Consider the following 27,961-nt stretch of genomic DNA (forward strand, 5'->3'; position numbering starts at 1 on the left):
TTCGGCTCAGTGACTCCACACGAGTGTCAGCTTTCCAGTAATACTCAATTCACGCAATCCCAATACTATTTGGGAATCCCAGTATGCTGAAATATATTCAAATACACAATTTGTAGGTGAAAAAAAACACATTTATACAGCATGCATGGCTTTTGCCCAAAACTACAAGTGACTCCTTCGGTCCCAGTGCGTTTAGTGGCATCTCATGGTTTTTTATCAGTGAATGGAGTTTGCTCAGTTGACTCATTACATCGAGGCTGGATTACCAATAGCAATATGAGAATATGTCCCGTGGGCCCAGACCTCCAATGGCCTGAAAAGGCTGTGGTTTACAGTGTGTCTATGTGTTGTCTTATTATTGTGCTCACATGGTGCATTTTCCTAAAATAATGTTAGCTGGCCATTCATCACAAGTCAAAGGAATTTAACTTTAGTTGTGTGATAATAGGCGGCCGTGAAAAATCTGCAAACTCTGTGATGCGCTGATTAAGACTATGAGATCCTGTTTAAAGCTCTGGGAAAAGCTAGTAAGTGGATCTTGAGTCAAGGATGTTTTGTCAGATTCATTTTGTGTTTTCTTTTTCACTTCTTTGCTGAAGAAAAACACAGATGTGGACGGTAAATCAGAAGTCTGAAACCTGACTTGGGAAGATGTACACTGCTTCTGTTAAGTCTGGAGAGTCATTCATGATCTTCAACACAAAAATGAGCACCGGACCCACTAAATAATCATAAAATATAATAAAAATATTCACAAATAAACTTAAAACTCTTTCTTACAGTACTTTTTATCAACACTAAAAAGCCCAGAAATCTTAATACCCACCCAAAAAGCACCTGCATGTTTGAATAGCAGTCTAGAGCCTACGTAACCCAGAGCGCTCTTCAAAAAGCTGACCCCATCTAAAATAGCCCTCTATACAAAGATGGGTTCACAAGGTCTTCTGACAGTGGAGCGCCGCTGAGTGAGAGCCTCTTAGTTCTAAAGAGTCCAAAGGATGGCCTTCAAGTGTATGCACTGACCTTTCCTGATGAAAGGGCTGAAAATGGTATTTTAACAATATCATGATGCCCTTTCAATATGAAAGGGAGCATAAGCAACACTCTTAGCCAATGAAACTTAAAAGGAGCGAGGGTGGCAGAGGAACGTGGTGTGGCAAAATGTGTGTGTAGATATCAGCGTGCGTGTGTGTTAAGCTATAAGCTATTACATATTTAAATTAAATAAGGCGTCATGTAAGGTAGCCTAGTGTATGTAAGATCACAGCTTTCTTTACATCTTATACATGTGGGGTCTCAGCTGATACCGCAGGAGAAAAGCTTAACAAAAGCTGGGTTGGATTCGTTTTACGATGTGTGTTTGCTGTTAAAGTATGATGATGGCAATATTATACTTCTTTTTTTCTTCATATTTTTAACAAATCCAATAAAAAGACCAAAACTAAAAAGGAACTGATCCCTTTAACAAGTATTGTCTGTGTAACCAAAGCCTGGTACACATCATTCCTCTGTGCCATTAACTTACAAAACACGAATGAGCCACACCGTTGCTACTCACTAGCACCAAATGTGTAATAATCCACAGCTGAAAATAGTCCCCAACAAATAATAACCACAGGGGCCAGCTGTTATAGGAAATTAATGAGCCTTTTAAAAAAAACTACATACATCTACAGTAGGAAGAAATGTTAGTCTCTTTGTGGGATTTGTTGATAACAAAAATGTAATGTTTTACCCAGACTACGAATGATCAATAACTCACATGACTCGCAGCTTTTTATTACACCTACAACTCACTTTATACCTTAAAACAGTTGCACTTTTGAACATGTATGCAGGTTTTTTTTCTCTCCTACCATTGCCCTTACCAGCCATTAAAAGACGCCTTCCTAATACCTAAAACCTGTAACTTACACTCATGCAGCAGTTGTTTTCGTCATCTATTCAATGGGACTCTAATTGAGTCTGAGCATAAGACCACATTACACTCACACACAGTTCATGAAGTGCCACAGGAGGCCAAACGGTTAACCATGTAAATATCTGTGTGAAATGTGAAAATGAGCACACACACACACACACACACACTTACATACTCTCCCTCTCTTCCTTACACTCGAACACACAGAGGCTCTGGTGGCCAAATTAATGCTGCATCTTTTAATTTCCAACAGGGAGTAAATTAAGAGCTGATAATGGATGCAAATCTGGCGGAGATTTCTCACTGGATCCAACGAGTTGCACTCTTCACAGCGGGGAGTGTGTGTGTGTTGTGAAGTCTGTTCTAAACACACACACACACACCAATATACCAATTAGGAGGTAGGAAAATCCATAGAAGACCCAATCACAAGACACACACAGACAGAGACACACACAAAACCATAGGAAGCCATTTGCTAATTTGAAAAATAGAACATTTTAATAAAGGCTACATCTCTTCATAATTACAATAATTAAAGTACCGAGGCATCTTTTCAACTGAGCTCTATAGAACGCATAATTTACAGTTTACAAGTGGAGCCAAGGAAGCCATGAAAAATATTATGAAACATAAACATGATGAAACGGATACTAAAAGGCATAAAAATATCTTTTCAACATAAGGCCCCTTGTAAAAACCAAGGGAGTAATAGGACCCTGAAAATTGGGTAAAACACGGCAAGAATCCATGTAGGCACAGGTACTGTACTCAATTACAACACTATGGACATAGTGTATATCACCATCATCATCATCATCATCATCATCATCATCATCAACAACTGCAGCTCATAGTGCAGGCTTCAAATACACACAGAGTAACCCTACTCAAAAAAGCAACTCACTCACACAATCACATAGGTAAGCACGTTGGGGAGCACATTATAGAGCTTTTTGTTGGTAAATATTAATATGGGTGTAAACACATTTTGGGGACTCAAAGACCTGTTCAGGGCAGTTTCCTCTTAGTAAATACGTAGGCTTTTTGTGCGATGCCTGCGCCACTGAAACAAAGGCACTAAGACGCGACAGAATCAAGGCTAGCTGGGCAGAGTCCCAGAGTAGGGAATTAAAACATTAATAGCATTTTTGCTCCTTTTTCATAGTACACTCAGGGCCCTTCAGAGCACATGGGGACACAGCCACAAATAGCACTGCAGTAGTAAATATATTATCAAACTTTTTAAGTGATAGAGAGCCATTCTCAAAGCTTCAGCAGTAAGCTCTCCAGCCAAGAGATCAGAGATGTCCCACTAAATCTCCAGGAACAGGAGTGGAGTTTTTGAAGAGGTATTTTTGAAGTTTACAGTTCAATATGAGGGGCAGAAAATGAATAAAACCCATTTCCTTTGCTTGAGAACTGATGCTCAGACGGAGAGGGAAAAAAAACCAAAAAACACGGATGTGGAAAAATTGGAGAAGTTTCTCCAACTCCAAGCAGCTTGTCCATGGAGGAATAATAGGGTTGGGGCAGGGATATTTCCAATAAATAGCTATAGAAATCTTTACACAGCAATACGAGCATCACATTACAATGCAATGTACATGTATATCTGCATATACATATTAGCGGTGTGCTAGCAAGTGCCTGTGGGCAGACGCTAGCATAGACAGGGTCAGGTAGGCTCGTCAGTCTCAGATTTAAACCCGCTGCCCCCGCTTCTTCGAGGAGTGGTCATTTCACCTAGAGTCTCTATTGTATTCTCTTCTGGAAAACTGTTTCAGTCCAGCAACACACAATCTTTTATTTTCTTCACTTCAAGGCGAGCTGTTCACGTGATAGTCCGGTAATAGCGATAACTTGTCCTCCTTCCTTTGTCCTTCTTTCATCCGGTCCCATCTGCCCAAACCTTCTTCTTCTTCTTCAACAACATCTCCAGTCCTACAGTCTTAGCTTAAAAGACACATATTTTCTGTGTTTGTTTGTGAGCGTATGAAGGAGTACATCCATTAAAAAGGTGTGAAGGGTCCGTAGGAGAGTAATCCACAGCGCGGGGGGGGGAATTCTCACTCCATCCTCTCCACCTTGCCCAGGATCTTGCCCTCATAGGTGGGCAGCAAGGAGCTGTCGTCTGACACCTCCTCAAACACCGCGCCGCACTCAAACTCATCGCTGGCCTTTTTGAAGTAGTACCTGCAACAGAGAGACCACAGAGTTAACACCCAAAACAAAAAAAAAGTATTTTTCAACACAACAAGCGTGTTTCAAGATACACCAAAGGCTTATACGCGACCATAAAAGTCAAACAGCTTGTTGCCACCCCCTTTGTTCAACCCTTTTTAAAACATCAAGCCTCATTTCCACCATCCATGAAAGGCCACTCAGTACACAATCAACCAAGCCTGCTGAGCCTACAGACTCTGGCTTCTCAGGGTGGGGTGGAACCTGCTGCTAAAACGTCTTGGGTCTAAAATAAGAGGCTCGCTCTCTTCCTCCCCTCCCTCCGTCCCTTCTCTCTTTTACTTCTCCCTTTCCTTTTTCTCCATCATGTTGTTGTTGAGTTTTGCCCTGGCTAACAGGGGCCAATTAGGCCAGAGTGCAAATGAAGGGGTCCTTTGACAAAGGCTGAAATTTTGGGTGCCTGCAAGTCTGCCTGTCATTACACCCCCCCCGACTCCTACACACCCGCTCGCGCACACGTTAGAAGACACACACGCGCGCTCCTCATCCCCGTTTCATTATTACAGGGACAAAGGAAAGAACAGAGACAAAGTGGTTGAGGAGAGAAAAGTAAGTACACCGTGTCCTTCCTTATCCCCAGTGATAGCATGAGCTCTTGCTGAGCGCTATAGGAAGACAACTTTCGGCGTGTGCGCGCGCTGACATAAAAATAAAAACCCAAGGAGGGGCTTCTCGTCAGCCATAACTTCACTGGGCCATTAATGATGCAACCCCCCCAATTTTAGAGGAAGAGAAACCAGCAGGGGTGGCTTGGTTGGTTTGTTGGGGGGGGGGGGCTCAGAATACACTCATTAACTATGTAATGGAAAAATGCCTCGGTTTGCTCCATGTGTGGGGTGACTGGAATGTGGGTATGTTTGTGAGCATTTTGTTTTTAATGAGATGGGAGGCTGACAAAGTCGAACATGCAATACTTATAAAAAGAGAGCTATAGTCTTTGCAAAAAAAAAAAAAAGATCCCTGCAAAGGTGCCTGGGTACACGTGCACCAATCAGCATGAGGGTGGTCACTAATAAAAAGCAGCTCCATTTGAAATACAGGAAGGCTTCAACTAAACGGAGTACAGGAGGTCTCTCCTGTGAGTAAATAAGAGGCAGTAGGCAAATACGAAGACATGAAAGAGCAAAAGACATGTAATAATTGCATCCTATCTGGAGGAGGAAGAAGAAGAAAAAGTCGAGCCGTCCTACTGTTAAAAAAAAAAAAAATCTTCAAAGAACCATGATCTTTTTTGCTGAGAGAGACAGACAGAGACAGAAAGAGCCTGAATTTCCACTGGAACATGTTTTATGTGGCTAGATCTGTTTCCCCCCCTTCTCTCTCCGTTTGCACTGACATCTGGCACCAATATCGTCTGGCAGGGCCCAGCAGTACTGTTCTTTGTTGAACCGCTGCCATGTTGAAATGACCCAACTCCACACATTCTCTGGCTGCTATTAAAGCGCCGTGCAGCTCTCGGTCCAAAAAATGTGGATGGTATGACACAGGAACTGAGACAGCGAGCCAGAGAGAAAAGAAGGGGGGGGGCAAACGGACAGATGTGGAGGACTTGGAGCTAAGTGCTTGTCACATTTGTTGATCCAAAAACGCTGCACACATCTGGACAGGAAGAAGTTACTATCAGTTCTTTCGCTTTATTCTCCAGAAATAGTTAGATACCTGTAATTATTAACACAAGACTCAACCCATGCTTATCCTGGAGACCATGGCAGCCTAAACAATAAATGTTTAATCTTTTCCTTTAATGCCCACTGGAAAGGACCAATCACAGTAAAATCTCTCTCTGCAAACACACACCGAAGCTGTGCGGCCTCAGTCGGGGCCCTGAAGTACAGCAAACAAGCGAATCTGGCATTTAACAATCTGCCTTTCAAAAATATCCATAAAATGATTACAACATGTGTAAACACTGTGCACGTTCAACGCAAACACATTCGTGCGTGCACACATGTGTACACAGACACACAGACACACACACACAGCAGGGCAGGAAAAAAAAGAGAGCCCCTGATAGCATCAGTGAAGAATTTGCACGCTGGCCATTTGTGTGAGTCTTTGTTGGTTGAAATGAAAGGGGCCGGGGCTTCAAAGCCATGTGTATTAAGTGTGCCTTAGCATGGAAATCAATACCAGATGGGACCCAAATCGCTGCAGTTCAAACTCTTCCACTAACCCCCGCACCACCCACCCTCCCTCACTCTTGTCCTTTCCTTTTCATCGCACCCCCCCTCAACATACACACACACAAAACACCACAGAGGCCTAAATCTGACTGCACACACACACACACACACACACACACACACACACACACACAGAAACAAACACTGATAACAGTGCTCCACATGGATGAAGCGCTAATAAATGCGGAGACAGTTCAAAGAAATAAATTATCACTAGACGGTGTAGCTTGTAGCCGCTCAGCTAGCTAACGATAGATTCTCTGGCGTCAGTTAGCGGTTTCCTTTAGTCTGGCCCCGTCAAATTTTAGATTGCTCTCGGCACCTTGAATGTCTCCAGGTTATGCCGAGATAAAACACATGATCAGGCGTTGTAAATCAGTCACACAGCTCCCATGTCACTGGAGATACTGGAAATGACTCCACTTCCAGTCCTCAGCGTCCTGCCCATGTGATTGCCACTTTAAAAGACATTTGCTTTATAATACACTTACATTTTTTTAAAGATTCATTTTCAGACTGCGAACTGTACACTGGCGGCAAAGGGGGGGCTTTGTACTGACCTTGACAAAAAACGCCCAACTAATTCATCTTTTGCTCTCGAACATCAAGGCCGATGAACTGATAGCGTTTTATTGCTGGCAATAACAATATCACACCGATGGCACAAGGTCCCATTACATCACCGAATTCATTCACAGCTTAACTGACTCTGTGTATTCCAGTTACACACACACACACACACACACACACACACACACACACACACACACACACACCTGTAGTTGCCCTTCTTGCGGAGCTGCTCCTTGAAGTGGCCCAGGGTGAGACTGTGGCTCTTCATGGTCCTCCGGTAGGGGATCTCCTCACCGCAGAAGAAATACGTGACCACTGTCTCGCCACTGCACACCCCGTTGCTTCCTACACCCTTTTTACACTCCTTCATCCTGAAAGCAGACAAAGAGAAAGGGTGTGTTAGAAGGAGCGGACACCCTTGCGGTACTTAAGATAATGATCAAAAGAGAAAATCAGAAACAGAGCAAAGCTTCTAAAAAGGGATTCTGACCAACAATCTGCTAAATTCAGCAAGAGTGTGCAGACTAGAGATGCAGTAACAGCACCCTGACTGAAGACTAACACTAGTGAGTGATCGAGTGACCCAGTGCCATCAGTAAGTGTGTACTTGTGTGTTGTGTGTGCACGGAGAAGGGGCAGAGTATTATCAATTCCCCTTCAGCTATGTCCAAGGCTTTGTAGGCCCACTTCAGAGGAGCTCTCTCTTTGCTAAGCTCCGCTCGCCCCAGCCGACTGCCAGCTCACTGAAGGACAGCCAATAAAAATGATACATATATATGAAAGGGATGTCTCAGTCAGGTGGTGCAGTGACTACACACTCCCCACGCACAGCACAAATACACAAGATTCATGCAAACAGAGGCAGAGCCAGGCATCTGTGTGCAAAGCTTAAAATAAGCCTTGCAAAGGGGGTCACCTTCCCTTTTGAATGACTGTATGTGGGTGTGTGCACATGTGTGTGATTCGAGTAGGTTTTCGCACATGACTACTCGTCGGTCTTCCCTACATGTGCAGTGAGCAGTGCAGGTGTCAGGTAAGAAGAGTTAAAAAGGTAGAAGTACACTGCAAGGTGGAGGCTATGGCTGAGAGGAGGAGGAGGAAGAGGAGCAGAGAGGAGGAGAGGAGAGGGAGGGCGGGACACTAGAGGCATCGTACTCTTCTGACTGGAGACCGGGGCTGGTTGTGAGAAGGCCAGCAGGGCTGGGATTGGCTAGAGACGGAGGGACGGAGCCCTCACCCTGGACAGGCACTAGGTGGCTCTTCTCTTGCTGGAGAATGGACGTTGAATGCCTGGGAAGAGATACGACAGAAACTTTATTACCAAGACTCACATTGATATTTTCTTTGGTGAAAATGCAGAGACATCAATATACTTCAAATCTTTGATAGCTAGAAATAAGCAAGCAAGGAAGCAGTACAAAGCAAAGAGCAACATTCAACAACTACTCTCTAGTTTCTGTGTACCTTTGCTTGGTGGTCTTGGTGGAGACCTCCTCCAGTCTGCGGCAGGCCTCCTCCAGCTGGGCCAAAGTGTTGGGAGGGGGCAGGGGAGGCATGGCTGGGTCTTGGATGAATGGCTGGGCTGGCTGGTGGCTACGTAGGTGGCCACAGCTTCCACCACCACCCCACGTGTGCGTCTGGGCAGAGGAGCCTCCAAAGGATTTCTTGGTGCTCTGGTTACTGCAAGCAAGAAAAAAAAGACTACATGCATTAACAACATGCAATGGTGGGGTGTAAAATATAATATTGTAGACTAAAATAAAACTTTAAAACTTGTGTGGGCACTCCTGCTCACCTGTGAGACTTGTGCCTGCCTTGCCGTTTACTTTCCAGGATCCACTGCAACACATTCTGGGTGGGGTCTGTCGTGTCACTGGGCAGCTGTAAGGGCCCACAGTCCTCCATACACTTCTCTGCTACTCCTTCCTCAGCCCCTGAAAGACACACACGCCTGGACAGAGAGCTGGAACGCCTGCGAGGAAGAGAGTGGGTGAATTAGTATAGTTTATTTTTATGTAATCAACACAAGGAAGCAGGAAATAAACGGGACATGCATTCCAAGCTTGGAACTGACCCCACGCTGCTGTCTGCTGAGATGGCCCCACACATCTCTCTGCCCAGGCTGCGGCTGCGCTGGTAAGGCTGGCAGGGCTGGCACTCGCCACTGCTGGAGCACAGGCCGTGCACCCTGAGGGCCGCCTCCCTTTCAATCTGCTCCTTGGTCTTGGGACTGGCGTGATGGTGGATGTAGTGGTGGTGGATGTGTTTTGTGCTCTGCCTGCTTACGAGGGTCCTGCTGGGGCCCAAGGCCAGAGTGATGGCCCCTTGGTCAGGACTGGAGACAGAGGAACTGGGGGGACCCGTCCGTACCAGGGCCTTGATTCCAAAGCCTACCCGTGTGAAGGGCTTGTGCTCTGGAGAGCTGGAGCGAGGTGAGTGGCGGATGACAGCGGGGGACTGGCAGCCGGGGGTCTTAAGGACACGGGAAAGGTGATCATCCAGGATCGCCTGGGGGTCCTCGTCAGTGGAGCCAGGGAGCGTCATGGGGTGGGGAGAGAGCTGGGGGGCACTTGCCATGATCTCTGTGTCTTCTCTTTCCTCCTCCTGGTAAAAACATACAAAGTCATCAACTGAGGAATAACAGAAAACCTTACAATTCACTCTTCTGGTAAAGAAAACTGTCGCACACAAACCTCCTGAATCTGCTGCAGCCTCTCCTCCAGAGAGTTGATGGTGTCCTGCTTTCTCTTCAGGCTCTCCAGGCGGGAGATGAGCTGGGCTGCAAAGTCTGCCGGCTCCATTGGGACCATCTCCTTGGGAGGACAACGAGTGCGCTTTGGGGAAAAAGGAGATACATTAGCCGCTGTCATCCCTCCACGGCCCGGGCCCCTACCCTCCCCGACTCCTACAAAGACATCCATACTCCTCTCCTCTCATCTGTCTACATTTGTGCATTGTTCTCCACCATTGGTGGTACTGATCAGGGCACTCTCATGGGCACCCAGGGCTACAGGGATGTTTCAAGGGGTGGCAGGCCTGGTGTATGGTCACGCTGGGCTAGGCCTCGGCTGGTTCCCTCTGTCATCATCAGCAGGCCTCTTTAAAGTCAGCTCACTTCAAAGGCTTCCTCGTCAAATATCAAACACTCAGTGGGGGGAGAATAGGGTGGTGGAGGGAGGGATGGAGGGATAGATAGATGGGAAGCAGTGGCTTTACATCTTGGAATAAAAGCCACATATCGACAGGGGGTGGAAGAGAACTCCAGGGAGGGAAGGATGAGGGATTAAAAAAAATGGGAGAAGTTGAGATGCAGAGATGTGTGCTCACAGGAGGGCAGAGAAAGAGAAAATGAAGAGAGAGAAGGATTGGAGGAAAGAGATAAAGGTGACAAAAAAGGATGGGAGATCAGACAGGTTGAGGTAATTTATTCCCCCCTTGTCACACACTGGGCATCTTTGAGGTACAGTATGGTGACAGTAGGAAAATGTGTGTGCGTGCACACACATCTTAAATTATTTGCATTTTTGCACGGGGGCTTTCTTGATTTTTCTTCTTCTTTTTTTCCATTTCTCCCATCCCTTTGTAGTAGGGATGAAGGGGAGAAAAGAGTGAGAAAAAGAGCCGCTGTCTGATGGAGCCTAGGGCTGGTGCACCATGGGAATGGCAGCCATTGCCAAGAATCAGACGGGAAACAAAAACAAGAATAAAAGAAAAAAATAAAGCAAAAGGAGAACAGTGAGAGAAGAGTGGCGAGAAACAATCTGTGGATCCTTATATAAGAAACACTTTCCTCATAAGGTTGGAAAAAAAGGGGGTCACGTTGAGTTTATTTTATTAAGCTGCTTCTGTTACTACTACTTCTGCAAGATGTTCCTCCCCTGCCCTCCGTTTCGGACCTCCTTTCCTGTTCTTCTCTCAACCTGAAGTTAGCCTCTCTAAAGCCTTAAGCTACCAGCTCCCCTCTGACCCACTGAGAGCTCACATGACACACTGAAACTCTTCCCTAAGATCCCTCACATTTGAGGGGGGGGGCAGGCTGGGTGTATGTGTGTGCATATGTAGGGGGTGGGGGTGGTGGGGGGGGATGCTGTGGAAAAAAAGGGGGCCAGCTCTGTTGGAAGTTGTCACTTCCCTGTGCGTTTGCTCCATTCATCCTCGGATCAAAGCGCTGCGTGTGCGTGCATGTGCGTGTGTGAATGTGTCTGAGTATCTTTGTGTTTTTTTGTTGGGAACCGGGCTGATTTCAGAGCCCTCGGGATAAAGCGGCAGAGATCTTCCTCATCTCTCCCTATTCTCCATATTTACAGCATCGGTAGGGAAGAAAAACCCTGGTGTGTTCCGGGCGCTGCGGCGATAAACAGCTTAGAGACCTCCCCGTCTCCCGCAGACTTCAAGGAACCCTAATGGGGGTGTAGGTGACACCAAAGGTAGCAAGGGGGCTCGTGTTTGTACGTGCGCTTATGTGAGTGTGTGTGTGTGTGCATGTGTGTGAGTGGGAGGCTGGATCTTTGACGTTACTCTTCAGATCTTTGCTGGTGTTGTTGAATTGAAAATGCCGAATACAGTTTGTGCGGTACTATTCATAGAACCAAGAGAGACCCGGAACAGAGGGTGGTATGGAAATTACACTGTGGGACCCAGGTTCAAAAAGACTTCTGAGCATGTGTACGTGTAGTTATGTGTGTGTGTGTGTGTGTGTGTGTGTGTGTGTGTGTATGTGATTGTGTACTTACAGGGAAAGCAGGCAGAGAGACTTGGCTGTTCATCCTCATGTTACGCTGCATCTCTCTCTGTAGATGTTTCTTGGAGCCCAGTTTATACGGAGGGATGCCATCTCTGGGGGTGCACAGAGAGATCACAAAGGTCAACTACCCAATTAGATAAATCATTTAAGACCAAACAGCCATTCAGGAAGGAGCTTGTTAGCCAACCGGGTAGACCAAACGCAGTTCAGGCAAGAATAAATCTAATTTATTCATTATCCCATCCATTTTGTTTTTCATCTTTTAGACTTAGTTTGAGAACAATAAGACACTCAGAGGTAAATCATGCCAGCATTTATGGTCTTGTTTATGAGTCGGAGCAGACCCGGTTACATGGCTATGACTGAGGTTTTGTTTGCCCCAGAAATGACACTCAATTTCAGCTCCGGCTCCAGTGCGGCACTGGGAACCCTGCTGTCCATTTCCTTTCAGCACTGCACACACACACACGCACACACACTCCTACACAAACATACTCTGCAGTCACAGTGTACTCTGCTCTACTAGCCAGAAGTAGTGTCAGCATTAGCATTCCCCTACTGACTTTAATGTTGAGCTGAGGACACTGTTAGCATTAGCTACTCATTATACTTATTCAAAGAGTTACTGCAGGACAGGACCCAAGGGTGTAGGTAACCTGGTTAAATCTATCTGAGGGACTGAATGGCTGACTGGCTTAAAAAATGAAATCAAACAACAAACAGTAAAAGCTCAGGCTTCAAACCGAAGCACTTGACAGCGTAAAACAGTGTCTTTTCTCCATGCTAAACAGCAGTTTCCTGGTGACCTAGCCTAACTGAGGAGCACTTTTCCACTTTTGCTTTGAAATGCCACAGTCATGCGCATAAGCAACCCCCCCACCCCCCACCCCACTCCCCTCCTCCCAATCTTCATTTGGCAAGCGCTGCCGCAGCCAGCCTCTGATCTCCGCACATCAAAAGGCTGGTTTGTAAGATAAGGTAATGTTTGAAGTCTGCGCAGCTGCATTCCCCAGCGTCCAAGCAAATCCATAAATAAGATATAAGCAAAAATCCCCCCCCCCCACCACTGCTCTCTTTCTCTTCCCACCCAACCGCCTCCTCCCCCCGTAGCTTTTTCCCTTTTCTATTCTTTTCTTTATCTGTAAATGAGATTCAAATGTTTATGGGTCCTTTCAACTGACCTAAAGAGAAGCAGATATTCTGATCAAGGCCAGAGCGGGGCAGGAATTGAAGTGGGGGTGGGAGGGTGGTGTCCCTGTGTCCAGGGCTTTGTCACTGCACTGGGCAAAGTACAGCAGAATAGGATAGGACTATATGGGCTCCGGTCTCTTTGAAGCAGGGCTGTCAAGAGATATGCCAGACTAGAGGACTCCCTGTTGCAAAAAAAAAAAAAAAAAAAAACCCTCTTTATAGCTGTCATATTTATGTGTAGCCCATTGGTTTTTACTGAACATCGGTGTCAGTCTGTAAGTATCTGTCGCTTGGTCATGGTAAATCTCGCTGCTTCACTGACATCATTCACATAGGGGTTTGACGTGTCCCATGTGAGATGAGGTAAAGAAAATCTTGTACCAAGATATCGCCGCTTTCTCTCCAAAAACCAGCTGACCTGAGCGCTTCTGGCCTTGAGCTGTGCACCATGCAATGACTTCATAGTACCATGTCACTTGAGAGACACGTGATTACGCCAAGTAATCCTTTAGCAGAACGAGGCCCTGGGCACGTACACAGATAAGCGCAAACCACATGTGGACAGAGACATAACATTTTTGTGCCGACATGATGAGCCAGATCCTTGATTAGTCAATCCATGGGCATTTAATCAGCATATAATTGACCAGTCATTTAGCATTTAGCTATTTCACAATTTGCCAACACTGTATAGGTTAATCATTCATGAGCCATTTGTAAAAAGTAATAAGCAAATGATTTCTTACTCACACTGACCATTTAGCTGAAACCCTACACTGCTTCGTGAAACTATCTTCCAACAGTGTCCACGTCAACTGAAATGTAAAGCCTCCACACTCATTCCCATGTGTCAACTCCTCAAAAAGTGGCTCTGCATTTACAGTATAACATTAAAAACAAAAGTAGTTGTTGTAGAATAAAAGGATGGGGCTTGTCACAGCCTGACTGCTCCAGTTAATCTGTAAGTGTTTTCAAGGGGACCACAATTCACCAGATTTTCCACTACAGCAAACCATTCTCCCAGCTTGGCTACAACTCCCAACAGCCAGCTGAAGGAGGGTGTCACTTAATCTTCTCTTTTTTTTGGTTTGATTTCCACAGCACCTCATTTCACATTCCTGAAACACCTTCATGTGCTGACATTTTCTCTCTCACACACTCACACACACGCTCGCATGTTTGGTTAATATTCACTTACACGCTGCTGTCAGTCACGGACATGGCATCGTCGGTCAAGGCGTCACTGGACACCTCGCTGTCATTGGTGCTGCTGGCGGGGGCAAAAGAGCCCACATGGCAGGGGTTGAGCGAGTCTCCCCTCTTGTACGATCTGGGGAGGTTACAACAACGGAAATCAGATTAATACTAATGCAAGGCTATGAAACAGTATCCAACAGGTGGGTGACATTTCTACTTTGTGACAAATCAGAGCGTATTCGACTCCTGTTGGAGATCTGAGATGAAGACAGTTTGTATCCTCTGAGGTTTTAGTGACTGAATGAGCAAGTGTGTGAATGTTTACTACCACCAACAACAACTAAACCCTGCAATGAATGAATGAATGGGATGGGCTACTCTGGGGCCTGGCAACCTCCTCCCCTCAAATCCATGTTCATGTGCACTGGGAAAGATGTGGGTTTTCTCCTCATGCCTTCTCAAATAGCCTAGAATTTCTCTCTTTCCGTTTCTCTCATTCACACTCACTCTTTCCTCTGCATTCATCTCCCGCTGTGCATGCATTCTTGCCATCGTACAGAAGGAGGAGAAAAGGGGGGAGTGACCAAATGTAAAAGGGAAAAAAACAAAAAAAAAAAAAACTGTACAGAGCGGAAGCATGATAGTGTGTCAGAGAAGGAAAGAAAGGGGAGAGGAAAAAAAAAGGGGGGGGGGTCTTCATGAGGAGGGAGAGACCCAGCAGGACTAAAGCTGTAGGCCCCCAACTCCAGGCTGACCTTCAGAGGGGTTTGCAAAGAGTCAGGTATTTAACACAGCTGGCCTTGCATTCTTCCCTCCCTGCCTCTCTCTCACCCCCTCATTTATCCTTTCTCCTCCCTCCCTTTCTTTCATGAGGTGCACCCCCCCCTCTCTCTCTCTCTCTCTGTCCTTCCTTTCCGCTCTCTTTCCCCTCACTTTCGCTCCAAAAGCATGCCTCGTAGTCCCCATCCCTGAAATTTCAAAAGGAAAAAAAAAAGATAAAAGTGGAGAAAGGCAAGGGGAGGGGGTGGGGGGGTGACGAAGTGGAGAATCAGAGGAGAATTGACGCAAACAAGAAAAGAGGGTTGGGATGGGGAGATGTTGATTCCGTACTGTAGCTGCTGCCGTTTCAAGGGTTTGTTTAAAAAAAAAAGAAAAAAGAAAGAAAGTCAGATGACAAGAGGTGAGGAGAGGGAAGCGGAAAAGGGAGAAATGGGTTCCACATGTTTTGAATCTGTAGGGTGACAATGGGAGGGGTCTCATGTCAAAAGAGGACTATACCCACTAACTACCAACACACACACACACACACACACACACACACACACACACACACACACACACACACACGCTGTCAATCCAAAGCAGGTGGCTGTCACTTCACTAAGCCTGTCATACTCACTGCAAAAGATCTTTGTGAAACTTTTAATTCATTGTCCCACTAGCACAGATTTTTATATACAGCACCTCCTCAAAAAAAAACCCTCATATTTGTTTGGGATGCAGTTTGATTTACTCAAAAATGCACAGGCAGAGGTGGAAAGGCCATAATAAGCACCCAAAAGAAACTACAGCACATTCTAAAGTGCCATCTATAGATCTGCTATAGATGTGTATCTGTGCCAGAGGCTTGAGGACAGCGTGGTACAGGAGGAGGCATAGCATAGCAATGTCATCATCTATTATTTGCTGGCTGGGGCCGGAGCCAGCCGTGCTCTGTGAACTTTTCCCGTGGAAGACGATCCCCTCATTCTGCTGAACTATTTCAAAGCCCCGGAAATCCAGGCGAGCGCCAGCAGAGGGCTGCTGCTGGAGCTGCTGGAGCTGGTGAGAGGGGGGCCAGAGAGCCAGGGAGTGAAAGACAGGGACGGGACTTCTCTAATCTACAAAACTTAAAAAAGAAACCCCCTCAAGTGATTTGGAGAAAAACTTGTGTTGCTTTTTTTTTTTTTTTTTTTTACGCATGATGACTGTCACCAGGTCCCTACAGTGTGGATTACTACTCATGCACATCTTCTGGTTCTAAAAGCTGAATAGAGTTTTTTTTTTCTTAAAAATCCATACCTGTATCCCCCTTCCATCACCTCCACCGCCCGCATGGACACGGTGGCCCTCTGCGCCTTCGCCGACAGTCCCACCAGCGCTTTGGCTTTGAAATCACAACTCCACTCCTCCTCCTCGTTGAGCGTGGGCAGGTATCCACATACAACTTTAAGGTCGCCCAACCCGTTCGAGTTGACGTGATTCGGGTTCTCTCCCCCAGTCCTCACGTACTCGAGGTAAATGTCAGAGGTCAGAAACATCTGGTACGCGTTCTCCTCCATGTTCGCCTGGATCTCGGTCTGCGCCTGGTCGAACATCGCAGAGTCTATGTGTTGCTTCTTGATATTATCCCGTATGAAGGTTTTGGTGGCGGGCTTGAGCTGCTTGGCGACAATGCTGTTGTTCTCGATGTAGCGCTTGTAAATTGCTTTGGCGACCCTCTGCGTTTTGGTATCCTTGAGGTCCATCTGCCTGAAGCCATTGCAGGCGAACCAGAAGTCTAAAGTGTCGACACATTTCTCTCGCTCCAGGAATGTCCTGAAAAGAAGAGCACCGTCCTGGTCCCCGAGAAGAGAGTGCAAAGACTTTGTCCACCGGGAGAGCGGTGAATCCGGGGAGGCACTCCCCTCCGGCTCCCCGAGACCATCCTCGTTCCTCCTCGCCGAGGAGCCCGGAGAGCCGAACACCACCGATTTCGGGGGTTCCTGCGGTTTCATCATCGCCAGTTTGCCGGGGTAGCAGGGCGCCTCGCCCTCCTCCCCCGGCACTGGGGGTCGAGGAGCATCTTCTCTGAAACTACTGGCGATATGGTCCATAAGCGCCCGGCTCATGGCTCTGAAGGCAGCAGGAGAGAGCCTGTGTGTTGTTCGCCTCCTCTGAGCTTCTACTGTAATCTCCTCACTCTCTTATGTCAGCGGGGGAGCTTCTCTCTGGCTGCCCGTCTTCTCTCTGAAACACAAAGTATTGATCTAATCAAAACCAGATCCGCCCCAACTTCAAAGGGGGGAGAGAGAGAGAGACGCAGAGAGAGTCTTTTTCAGACCCTCACTGACTTTTACAGAAGAAGACAGGCTAGTTCACAGAAGAAGAAAAAAAAACCCGGATAAAACGCTGCAGCAGCATTACATAAACAGCACTTCTTCAGATCTCAACCTGGAATGGGATTTTTCTTTCTCCTACAGGGTTAGGACGCAAATGAACAAGTGATTTCGCACATGCACTGTCGAGATTGAAAACCACCTGAGCGATGCCCGAGCTGAATACACACCACCCACCTTTTTCGACAGCAACCCCCAGAAGTAGTTATTACACGTCTGTCAAACGGGGCTACGACCCGAACGCCATTAATAAGTGATTAATCCCTCAGAATGCCGGCGCATTACGCACGGACACGGCTTTATTTGGCGCTTCCGGATCCATCACGGCTGATGTTGTACGGTTAGAGCCTGACTGACTGACTGCTGCTGCAGAACGCAAGCACATGTCCCTCTGCCATCAGTGCCACTTTCTCATGTCTGGGCAGTCATTTTCTACGTCTCTACATCTCATCACAAGCGGCTAAATCACGTCAAATTGAGCCCCCCCCCCCGCGAGTACCTGTAGGACATTGATGTGGGACAAACTCGAAGAGAGATCGAAAAACGTGACCAAAATAGTTAATGGAGTTAGTGCTGGCTGCTGCTGCTGCTGCTGCTGCACTAACTCTGGAGCTTTAACATGCTCCAACCATTAAAACATCCAGCTGTGTTGCTCTGTTGTTCCACTATCGCAGAGGGTGATGAGCAGTTTGTCACAGATGATCGCCTCCACGCCACAAAGCATCAACGTTACAGATGTGCAACATTACAGATGTCACTTTGTATCACTGACACACGGTTGGCACAGCTCAAGTGTTAAACTTGTCACAGATTGCAGGAAAAACAGCTCCGGACACAGCACAACTCAGTCTCTTCTCTGCCCCCCCCCCTACCAATAACCATAGGCTACTTCTGATGAGAATACACATAAACTGGCACATACAGCCTTGAGTGTGTTAAAGTTTCTTTAATGTTAACGTTTAAGGCGAAAAAAACAACCCCTGTTTAGCGTCCAATCCCAAGTACACCAAAGTCTCAGATCTCTTGTGTTGGGAGGGGGGGAAATTCCACAAAAAAACTACTTCATTTTTCTACTTTAACTTTAAATGTAAAAAAAAGAAAAAAAAAAAAGAAAAAAAAAAATCTAACAAATGTCGAAAAGAAAATGAAGTGAATGATACAGAAACGATCGGACGCGTTTTTCGGTCTTTACGCGTAAGAAAAGCGGCTCGTTTCCCCCAGAACATTACTTCAAAGGCGAGTCAACAGCACATCAAAGGGAACTCCAATGGGGGGGCCAGTTTGAGGAGGCACACACTCTTGTAACTTACCATCGATCCACGAGTTCTCTCCTCAAATTAAACTCCACTTGTTGTTATTTTATCCACACACACACACACACAAAAAAGCGCGTATAATCCACAACACTGGTCTCCGCGACGCGTCCACATACAGTCCCGGTTCAGGTTTGAGTCGGTTCACGGAGAGAAAAATGCACTCGAGAGGAAAAAAAAAATACCGCTTTTTCCTCCCTCCTCCTTTTTTCTCCTCCCTATGGTTTCAGGCTGCCATGCCGCACGGTAGGTTCTCTCCTGCAGGCGACTCCAACACCAACTGAGCAGACAGGCTGGAGCAGCGCACTTCAAAGTAAGGAACCGACTGCCTGGTCCCGACAGCTGCATAAAAAACAATTGCAGCTTGATGCCTCCGAAAAAAAAAAAAAAAAAGGAAAACAAGTGGCGGAGCTTCCTGGATCCGTTGCAGAGCCACTCGGGATGAGGCTGTATCTTAAAAGGTTGCTCGGTTTATTTACCGACCTGCGAGCTTTTTTTTTCTACCACGTTTTGCCAACCCCCCCCCCCTCGATCACGAAGTTGCAGCTAACATAGTGAGGACCTTATCAAAGACAAGCAATCTTGAGCCAACTCCCCGAGGCTTTGGAGCGTCAGAAGTAACTGATCTGCCGCCCCAATAGCATTATCGCTACAATCCCTCTGTTGCTACATAAACTTTAAAGACGCAGGGATCTTTTCTTTTTTCAAGACCCGCATAGTTTCTGAGATTAATCCGTTGGAGTCCTGGGGATGCACAATGCATGCAGCGGCGTGTATCAAATAGCAACGTTCATATCCCTCATATGAATTTTTTTGGTCACATAACAAGAAGACAATAGGCCCCAGTAGAATAATGAAACTATGATTTTTAATCCCCTTAAGGCAGTGTTTGGAAGGGATAGAGGCACAGATGTGTCCCTCCTGCAAGATTCAAAGGACTTGCTGAAAAGAAGAAAAAGAAGAAACTTCAGCCGGACAAAAGTTTTCTGCGTTAAGCTTAAACTCAGGCATTTGAAATTAAAGTCACTTTAACCATCCACAGATTTAGATACAACATGTTGCAATGGGGAATCACAGTGTGGTTATCACTCCACAGCTCCTACCAGTGGCAGTGAGGGCACATGGTACATGCATGCACACCAGTTTAAAACATCTGCTCAGCGAGGATAAGTTCCCCTGAAGGATGTTATCATATCATTTAAGCAACAGAAGAAATAGTCCTCTCTGCGGCTCTTACAGTGCGGCTCTCTCTCCGCTCTGTGTGTGCCCCTTAAACTGCAGCACAGATAACATGAAAGGGACCGAAAAGAAGCCCATAGACAGATCAGACATTCATCCATTCACCGGGTTTCACTGAGAGGAGTTGTTTGGATGCAGACAGCAGTGGACATTTTGCACACTACAGTTTCTTTATTGGCACTGCTACAGGCTGTGATGTTAATAGTGTTTATATAACAGAGCCAATAGTGTTCAAATGAGCCACCACAGGAGACTCTCTGTACAAGAGGACTGGCTATATTCTTGAAAAGGGAGACAGTAGGTGTCTGTGTGTCCTTGTTGTCTCAGTGGACAGACATTCAAAAAGTACAGCACAAAGACGGCAAACACTTTGATCAGCCTGTTTGCTAAAGGTGCTGTGAAACTTTCTCCCTTGATACCTCACTTCCCATCAAGGTTAATAAAAGGGGAAATTGCTCTTGAAGAGGCCATGATGACTAAGGGATTACTCGTCATTCAAAGGCCACTTTATCGCGCTCACATCCTGCACAAAAACATTCCCGGTGTTGTCTCCATCAAACTCACTGTCCCAGCAAAAGATGATTGCCACAGGGGGTACTTCTGCAGTTGCTTGGGGGTATTGTGGAAGGCCCGTGTACTAGCAATACTAACTTGAAAGAAAAATATAGAAATTAAAGTTATTTATTGAGTTAGCTGCACCTGAACACCACATACTGTATGAAAACTAGTTAGCAAGCTTGCAGAGAAGATGAAAAAAGAAACATGGAAGTGATGGATAAATGGTTTAAATAGTTAACTAAAAAATAAGGGTTAAGTTATAATAAATGTTGGAAATAGCAGGCTACATAGAGTAGCTAAAAAGTCAATAATAAACAGCTGGAATTGTTAGCTCAAAGTAATGGTTAAACAGTTAAAATGCCGTGATTAGATAACAGTAATGGATCAACAGTTGTAATAAATGGCAGCGGAGGAGTTCATCTGATAAGAAAGGTTTGAACCCACTGATGTACAGTAGATCTGACATCTGGAACCATGCCAGATGTGAATCACTAATGACTCAGAGTGAAAGGAAGTCTGCACAGACACAATTTCTCCTCATAAAAGCTCATCTACACAGTCTAAGTCTTTTTCTAGGTGTACAGGTCATCTGGCTAATATACCCAAGTTCTACCCCGACAATGTCAGCCTTTGTTAACTTTGTTGGGCCGAGGCTGACCTCTGACAGTAAACACACCAGGGTGGAAACCATCACCATGGCGATGCTGTGGACCCCCTGCCAGTACCAGGGGCCAGTTGGGCCCTCATGTTCCTGCCTTGTCAGCCCCCTCTATGGTTCATGGGAGGTCCCCATAGGTCGGGTCTTCCTCGCTGCCCCTCAGGAGCTGACCCCAGGTCTGTGACTGTCCGGAGACCAGGGGTGTCCTTGGCTCCTGGCCCTATAAAAAGTCTCTTGAAAGAGGACTTCAGGGAGAGAGGTTATGGGGTGTAACTATCTCTGTTTGGGAAGATATTATTACAGGGACAGGTCAAATTCAGCCCGACTACAAAGAGCCCTATAAATAGAGACAGAAGGGCATGAATAAATCACTTGGGGGCCCAATCAATTCTTTAATGTTGACTGCTTTTTTTTTGTGTGCATAAAATAAACAAATTGGCTTCATTGTCTATGATATCTTAAATCATATTTGATGAAAAATACCTCCTATTTCACAACTGAAGAGGACAAGAGAAGTTTACGACTGTGTTATATGGTCTCCTGAGCAGCCTTGGCCTGTTGTAACTGCTACTGGCCACCTCAGTTGCAGTCATAAACACTCAAGAGAGTGTGTGTGTGTGTGTGTGTGTGTGTCTCTACCGGTGCTGTCCTCTCTGTGCTGCAGCTCTGTGATCAGTAACTGCTCTCAATTACAGTATTGTGAGCTGTTCCTTTCGGCTTGGGGTTAAACTCTTTGCAGACCCCTTTGAAGTACTCATCCCTTTATCTCAAGCCAGAGCCAAGAATTTGGGGGAGGACAATGGAAAATGAAACCAAGAGGGAAGCTTATGGCAATTATCAACCAGGGCCATGAGGAGGAAGTCAGCTCGCACAGACAGAGAGGGAGAAAGAGAGAGAGAGCAGATAAAGAGAGCAGGAGACAGCCAATGTAGGACAGGGGGTTACTGTTTCAAGTTTGTTTGGTGTGTACACACCCCGGGCAACAACCGACCGCCGAGAGAGGAAATGGAGGCTACCTCTTCAAAGTAGGTGACAACAGGGGGACAATAGCCTCTGAAGGGAGCAAGGAGCCGATGAGAGGAGCACTGGTGGCGCAGGGGGTCAAAACACAACACAAGCGATGACCAAAGAGTGGCAGAGGAGGACGGGAGGAGAAGGATGGAGGAGAACGCGGGGAGAAGTGCTGTTGTCAGCACAATCAAATGGCACGCAGAGAGCTGGGGAAGATACAATTAAAGTGTGGAGTTAAGACAGGCTTTGAAGTTGGACATGGTGCATAATACCCTTAAAAGTTAAGGAAGGGCAACAATTCGCCAGTTTGTTATGGGGCTGTTTTGAAAGAGGAAGAGGAGGAAAGAAAAAAAAGAGTGCGAGTGGTGGGAGGGTTTGTTTTTTGAAAGGGTTCAGTTTGAGGGGAATGAAGTTGGATTTCAAGCACCAATTGGCCCCAGAAGGATGTTTTTCTTTTTTTGCAAAACAGAGAATGTAAAGTGCGAGTGGGAGTCGGCGCCTACCTGTGCATTTTGATGATGGGGGATGAGTGTGTGAAAGACGGGAGAAGGGAAAGAGAGATGTGTCAGAGAGAGTGGAAGACAGGTGAAAGAGAAAAAGACTGTGCAGAAAGAATGAGACATGAAATAGGTAGGGAATTTGTAGCGAAGGAAGGCAGACAGGAAATAAAAGAGAGGCAAAAAGGGGGGGGGTGTTGAAGGTTATTTATTGGTTTTTTTCCCTCGTTTTAATCCCATTTTGCGCTTGACTTTTAAGTCTACCAATGTATAGAAACAATGTCGAATGCACTGTCTAATCCCGTTTGGGCCATGAAGCTCACTCCACTCTGACAGTAATGACTTTCATTTCCTCTGCCGCTCGCACTGAAGCACCATGCAGACACTTCACAGGCCGGACGCCACTGTTCTGCCATGCTTGACAGGACAGTGATCCATCTCTGAATCAGTCTTAACCTGAACCCTGGGCTCCCTCACTCATCCTTAATCCATCACTTTAACCCCATCTTCCTCTTTCCTGACTGGGGATTGCAGGGTTCCCAGACTGGTAAGGTGATTAACTTGCTCGTCCATTCAACAGATGCCAGATCCGTATCTCTTTCCCCCGCTTCCTGTTTCTCCATTAGAAGGGGTGTGACGCTTCAACAGGGTGAGCACCATGGCAGAAGATATATCTGATGTCTACACAAATGCAGATATATATGTATATATATATATGAAAATGCCATTCACATGTCAGATGCTTGGCATTGAACACTGTATTACCAAATAAAGAGAAAGAAATACAGGCAGGAGCACGTAAAGATCCTCTAAATCAGATCAGGCTACAGTTATGACAGTCATATTTTATATCTGGATTTAGTCCACCTTTTCCATATTTCTGGGAATTTTGGGCTGTTTAACAACCTTAAAGGAATAGAGGAATCACAGGTTGACTCTGAACTATTTTTAATAGACTAAACACTATAATATAATATAAAGGTCCAGTGTGTAACATTTATGAGGCTCTATTGGCAGAAATTGAATATTCATAGGTGTGTTTTTATTAGTGTATAATCATCTAAATAAAGGAATTTTTCTGTTTTCGTTCCCTAAAACATTGGCTAGTGTTTATCTATAGACGCTGCGGGTTGCCTTTCATGGAGGCTGCCATGTTTCAACAGTAGCCCAGAAACACTGGCTGTAGACGGGGGCCCTTCGCGTTTTTCGCAGCCACTATAGTTTCTCCTACACACTTCACGGCCCCCAGTTGTCAAATACAGACACGAGTGGGGTTTAGTCCTTTATGATTTGACTGTTTTTATGCAAATAATTGACCAAAAAAAGGGGATTTTGTATTCACCACCACAATTGAATAGGTGTCAATGTGGAGAATGCTTTAAAACAGCATTTAGACCATAATGTTGACAGAAAAATGTATAGGAAACGCATCTGAAAAGTTAAAAGTATGAATAAATTGTGAACATTTTGTGCCTTTAGCATGAATGAAAATCAAATTTCAGTGCTGGTTTGATTATATATGAAGTTAATTCAAAGAGACTTGAGATCAAAATTGATTGCTAAACTTTCAGAGACAAAACAAAAAATTAGAAGAAAAAAAACAAAAACACTCAAGCAGTTCAGTTTGTTAAATTTTCCACAGTAATACATCATTTCTAAATTATCCAATTATTTGCAGAATATTTCCAACTTCCTCTGCATCATTGTGGATGTGTCCGTAGTCTACTCATTCCACTTCTCTGTGTATAATAACGAAAGAGGCTGAGAGAGATAAATGGAAAGAGCGAGGCAGAGAGACCAGACAGAGACACAGGGCAAGCTATAGACAAACCTCCCACTCTGTCTTGAGTGCATGGTCTTCTGTCCCTCTGCTCAGCCCACACTATCAGACGGTAAATTCCATGCCCCAATCACACAAACACAACCCACTGTGCCTTCCTAACTGAGGCTGTATAGCTTCTAACCCACTTGCTCTCAAATCACACAGCTGCATATCCTTTTCACCGCTCTTGTTGCGTTTGAGTGACAGGGCCGGGGAAAAAAAGGAAAAATCCCTGCCATAAATACCGTATCAACAAAGAGAAGAATGATACAAGCCAGGAAGAGAGACAAAGGCAAAGAAGGCAGAAAACACGATGGAAGACATCAGTGCGTGTGAGAAGTGTTGGCGATAAACAGGTTTATTTATGCAAGCAGCGTACAGCAGCCAAACACAGGCCTCCTAGGGTCTGACTCAGAATACAGCGCTATAAAAAGCTCCAGCAGCACACGGCTCATGCAAACACACACACGTACAATGACTTTGTCAATCACATGCTGATGTACAGTCGATCCCAGAGGCCTGTCACAAGCACAGACAGTCACAGGAGTAGATCTAGTAAGAGGCAGGAGAGGAGAGGCACTGAATGACCTCGGATCACCCTTTTTCTACGGCTGATCAGAAACTGCTGCCAGTCTTCAATTCATGTTCTCAAATAACCTCTATCCTACAGGAATGAAATACTTCAAAACAAAAATAAAAACTGGTTTAAGCCCCCCCCCCCGTACAGCGACTTAAAGTTAATTTGCAGTTGCTCTACATTTCTGACTCGGTGTCATGAGGCAGTTTTTATCTTGCGTGGATTTCAAGAGTGTGCGGTGATTTCTAAACGGGCCTTTGTGCACTCATGTCATGAAAACTAAATTCCACATTAAGAGGCATCATACAGTACAGCAGCTGCGAGCACTAGCACGAAGCGAGAATATGGCAGATGAGTGGAAACCTTGGGAGCTCTCCGACTGCCCTTTACTGTTGTCACACAACAGTCCAGTGTCTGATGTGGAGATAACCGAGAGGAAGCGAGGGCTTTGATCCTTAATGGGGCCATGTCGGCCGTGTGGAAATGACATTCATGGCTTGTATTTACACAAGCACAATTATGGAGGTTTATTTTGGTGGTAGACAATCAATTAGAGTGAAACTATGTCAGAGTAATAACACAGATTAAAGGAGAGGTTATAGCTGGAGCCAGTTCGGGTGTAAATGAGCTAAACAGGACAGAGTACGCATTAACCTTCAGATCTACAGTATCATAATGTCAAATCTCTTTATGCTTTAAATCAAGTGTTTGCCGAATAATCTGACAGTATCTGAACCCTCCTCTCCAAAAAGTTCTAAAAAAGGGTGAAGTGTGAGTCAAACTAACTCGTATGAAGTGTCACCTGACTCCGTCTGAAGGCTTAAGTGTTCATCTTCAAATGGCCACACTCGAAGGTGGGGCAAAAAGCCTACTATCATAGAGAGAGGTAACAGCGGTGGATTGAGGATAAAAGCGCACATTTTCAAGCAGCATCTCCTTGAAGGTGTTCATGTTGTAGCACTCGTTTGTACGTCGTTTTACATTTATCAGCAGTACTTGTGTGAAGAGTGAAAAGCCTCCAGAGACCTGGCCAATCGCAGCGTAAGGTAGGCACGATCGTCGTATTGTCTGTTTCAGAAAGTTAGAAAAATTATCAGACATAGCTCTCCCCACGAATTAGAAAGGTGTGGTGGGACCTCAGTCACAAGCTCGTCAGATCACTGAACAGTGTCTCAACACCTCTCCGGAATCAGGTGAGTAATTTTTGTAACTTCCTTACGTAGCGGTTGGCAAGGTGTGTGAGTGTGTGAAAGTATACTCCTTCCTAAAGCTCTCCCTTTTCATTCTTCACACAACTACTTGTGTCACTTTATCGTGTGTATAACTAAATGCAACAACATGAATGCCTGTAAGGAGAGACAAGAGTTTCTGCCATCTAACCCAGAGATCCACTGATATGCAGATCGAGAAAAGGGTATACTTTAAAAAAGAGGCATAGAGAGTGGTATATTTGTTGTTTCAAGTTTTCTGTTTTACTGTAAACCAATATCAGGAGCAAGTAAAGGTGTCAGGAAACAATATCTGATGAGTATCAGATGTGGCAGCTGATTGTTCAATGAATTAGGCCTAAACTGTTGGACAGAACATCAACACATATCCAAACCCAAAGCTGTTAATGTTTATATGTCAGTAACTTTTAGACCACAGCTGAAGGTTAAAGAAGTTTATACATCTGTGTTTTTGTATATTGTCCTTACATTATTGTCTTTTTTTACAGACCGCTCTGTTCCAGACATGACTTCTGTTGAATCTAGAGATAAACCATGAACATATAGATGCAACTGAGACTGCACCCCTGGTATTTATCAGCAGTTGTCTCGTGACACCTCTACCTGCTCCTGTAGATCAAGGAAAACCAAACCCTGTCCTTTTTTTGGAGTACCCTAATCCACATTAGCACTATTGTTTGGGTCAAGAGTGAGATGTGTAAAAAGGCTTTGGACAATGATCAGGCTTTTTGCCCCACTTTTAAGTCTTCACAACAGGTTTAAACACTTTTGCCTTCAGACACAGTTGGAGGACATGTACGTTCTAGTTAGTTTGAAGCCTGAATGTAATCACACACATAGTACATTCAAAAAATGTCACACATACTTCATTACATGTACCCAAGCGCACATGCACGTATAATGCTATGTTCCAAAAGTTATGAATCCTCTGTGCGCGTCTTCCAGAAACAACAGACTCTACAAAGGCTTCGTGCTGAAAGACTAAATTCCTGTTTCTCAGATGTCAGTCTGACAGTCCTCTCTCCTTTCGTCTCTCTTTTTTTGTTTCTTGTCTCTCTCTCTGCCTGGGCAGCAGAATCAGCACATCAAATAAACACAGAGAGGGGTATAGTGTTTCGTTTGGAGACAGCAGAACAGGTCACGGACAATGGGAACACATGGAAATGCGTGAACTGCGGGTGTAAAAAGAAAGCAATTCCAATGCAAATAAGTGCGGGGGCTTCTTTGAAATGAAATCTGATTTTGGAATTTAATAATTCCTCCAAAGAGTTTTCCAGGAAAAAAAAAAAAAAGCATTCTTCTGAAATGATCAGTATTCAAACCCGTGTATTCAGACACAAAATACCAATGGATGGGGGCTCATTATGAAGCCCATCCTTGGTCCACCAAATGTTATTATCATCATAAAACCTCCACACTCTGGAGACATGGAGACATGGCGGCCATTTCATGGACTCCAGCGTCTGAGTCATTCAGCTTGGGTTTGAGTGGAGCCGTCGGTAAAACACAAAGTGATGGCAGAGGCAGAAACAGTAAGTCCAAGGACTGTAGCGTTTGGCCTGAGGTTCAAACAATCGACTCGCAGCACTCTTTATCTGAACCGACCACAAACCCCCAACTTTTCTTTACAGTTTAAATGGAGGCTTGAGCAGAAAAGCGATGCTTAATAGTGATGAGGGAGATGGGAATTCAAGGTCTTAGACTTTCGTGTAAAGTTACAGAGCTAATCTTGGTTAACATGCATGTTGTGGTCATATTAAAACAAGGGCAACAGCATGACTTCCCATAATTGAGGGATTAATTAGGAGGTATTTGAAGAAGATGAAGAACATGCTCAAAAACAAAACAAAAAAGCATGACAACAGAA

The 27,961-nt window shown here is 45.3% G+C and overlaps 2 protein-coding genes across 2 annotated transcripts in view; both read right to left on the minus strand.

The window, feature by feature from the left end:
- Positions 1-2,395: 2,395 nt before the first annotated feature.
- Positions 2,396-16,949, minus strand: axin2 (axin 2 (conductin, axil)). Its single transcript, XM_051388855.1, has 10 exons — positions 16,115-16,949; positions 14,055-14,186; positions 11,655-11,757; positions 9,615-9,755; positions 8,996-9,525; positions 8,717-8,893; positions 8,386-8,601; positions 8,077-8,211; positions 7,125-7,292; positions 2,396-4,117 (listed from the first exon to the last, which is right to left on the minus strand). The coding sequence occupies exons 1-10, from the start codon at positions 16,921-16,923 to the stop codon at positions 3,991-3,993; spliced, it is 2,538 nt and encodes an 845-aa protein (XP_051244815.1). The 5' UTR covers positions 16,924-16,949; the 3' UTR covers positions 2,396-3,990.
- The window catches only part of cep112 (centrosomal protein 112), a 112,980-nt gene continuing 101,968 nt past the window's right edge, over positions 16,950-27,961 (minus strand). The window contains exon 28 of the transcript XR_007882067.1: positions 16,950-17,041. The gene's annotated coding sequence lies outside the window, so the exon portion shown is untranslated. The remainder of the gene's footprint in view (positions 17,042-27,961) is intronic.

This window comes from Dicentrarchus labrax, unplaced genomic scaffold (assembly GCF_905237075.1).
Source record: "Dicentrarchus labrax unplaced genomic scaffold, dlabrax2021, whole genome shotgun sequence".
NCBI classification, from domain to species: Eukaryota; Metazoa; Chordata; class Actinopteri; family Moronidae; genus Dicentrarchus; species Dicentrarchus labrax.

Bases quoted from the DNA above. Each gene is read 5' to 3' on its own strand.
- axin2 (XM_051388855.1), bottom strand. From the start codon at position 16,923: ATGAGCCGGGCGCTTATGGACCATATCGCCAGTAGTTTCAGAGAAGAT. The intron at 11,758-14,054 runs GTAAGTGAATAT...GTGCACCCCCAG, and splicing joins TCCGTGACTGACAGCAGCGT to AGATGGCATCCCTCCGTATA. The intron at 7,293-8,076 runs GTACGATGCCTC...GTCTGCTTTCAG, and splicing joins CCCGGTCTCCAGTCAGAAGA to GATGAAGGAGTGTAAAAAGG.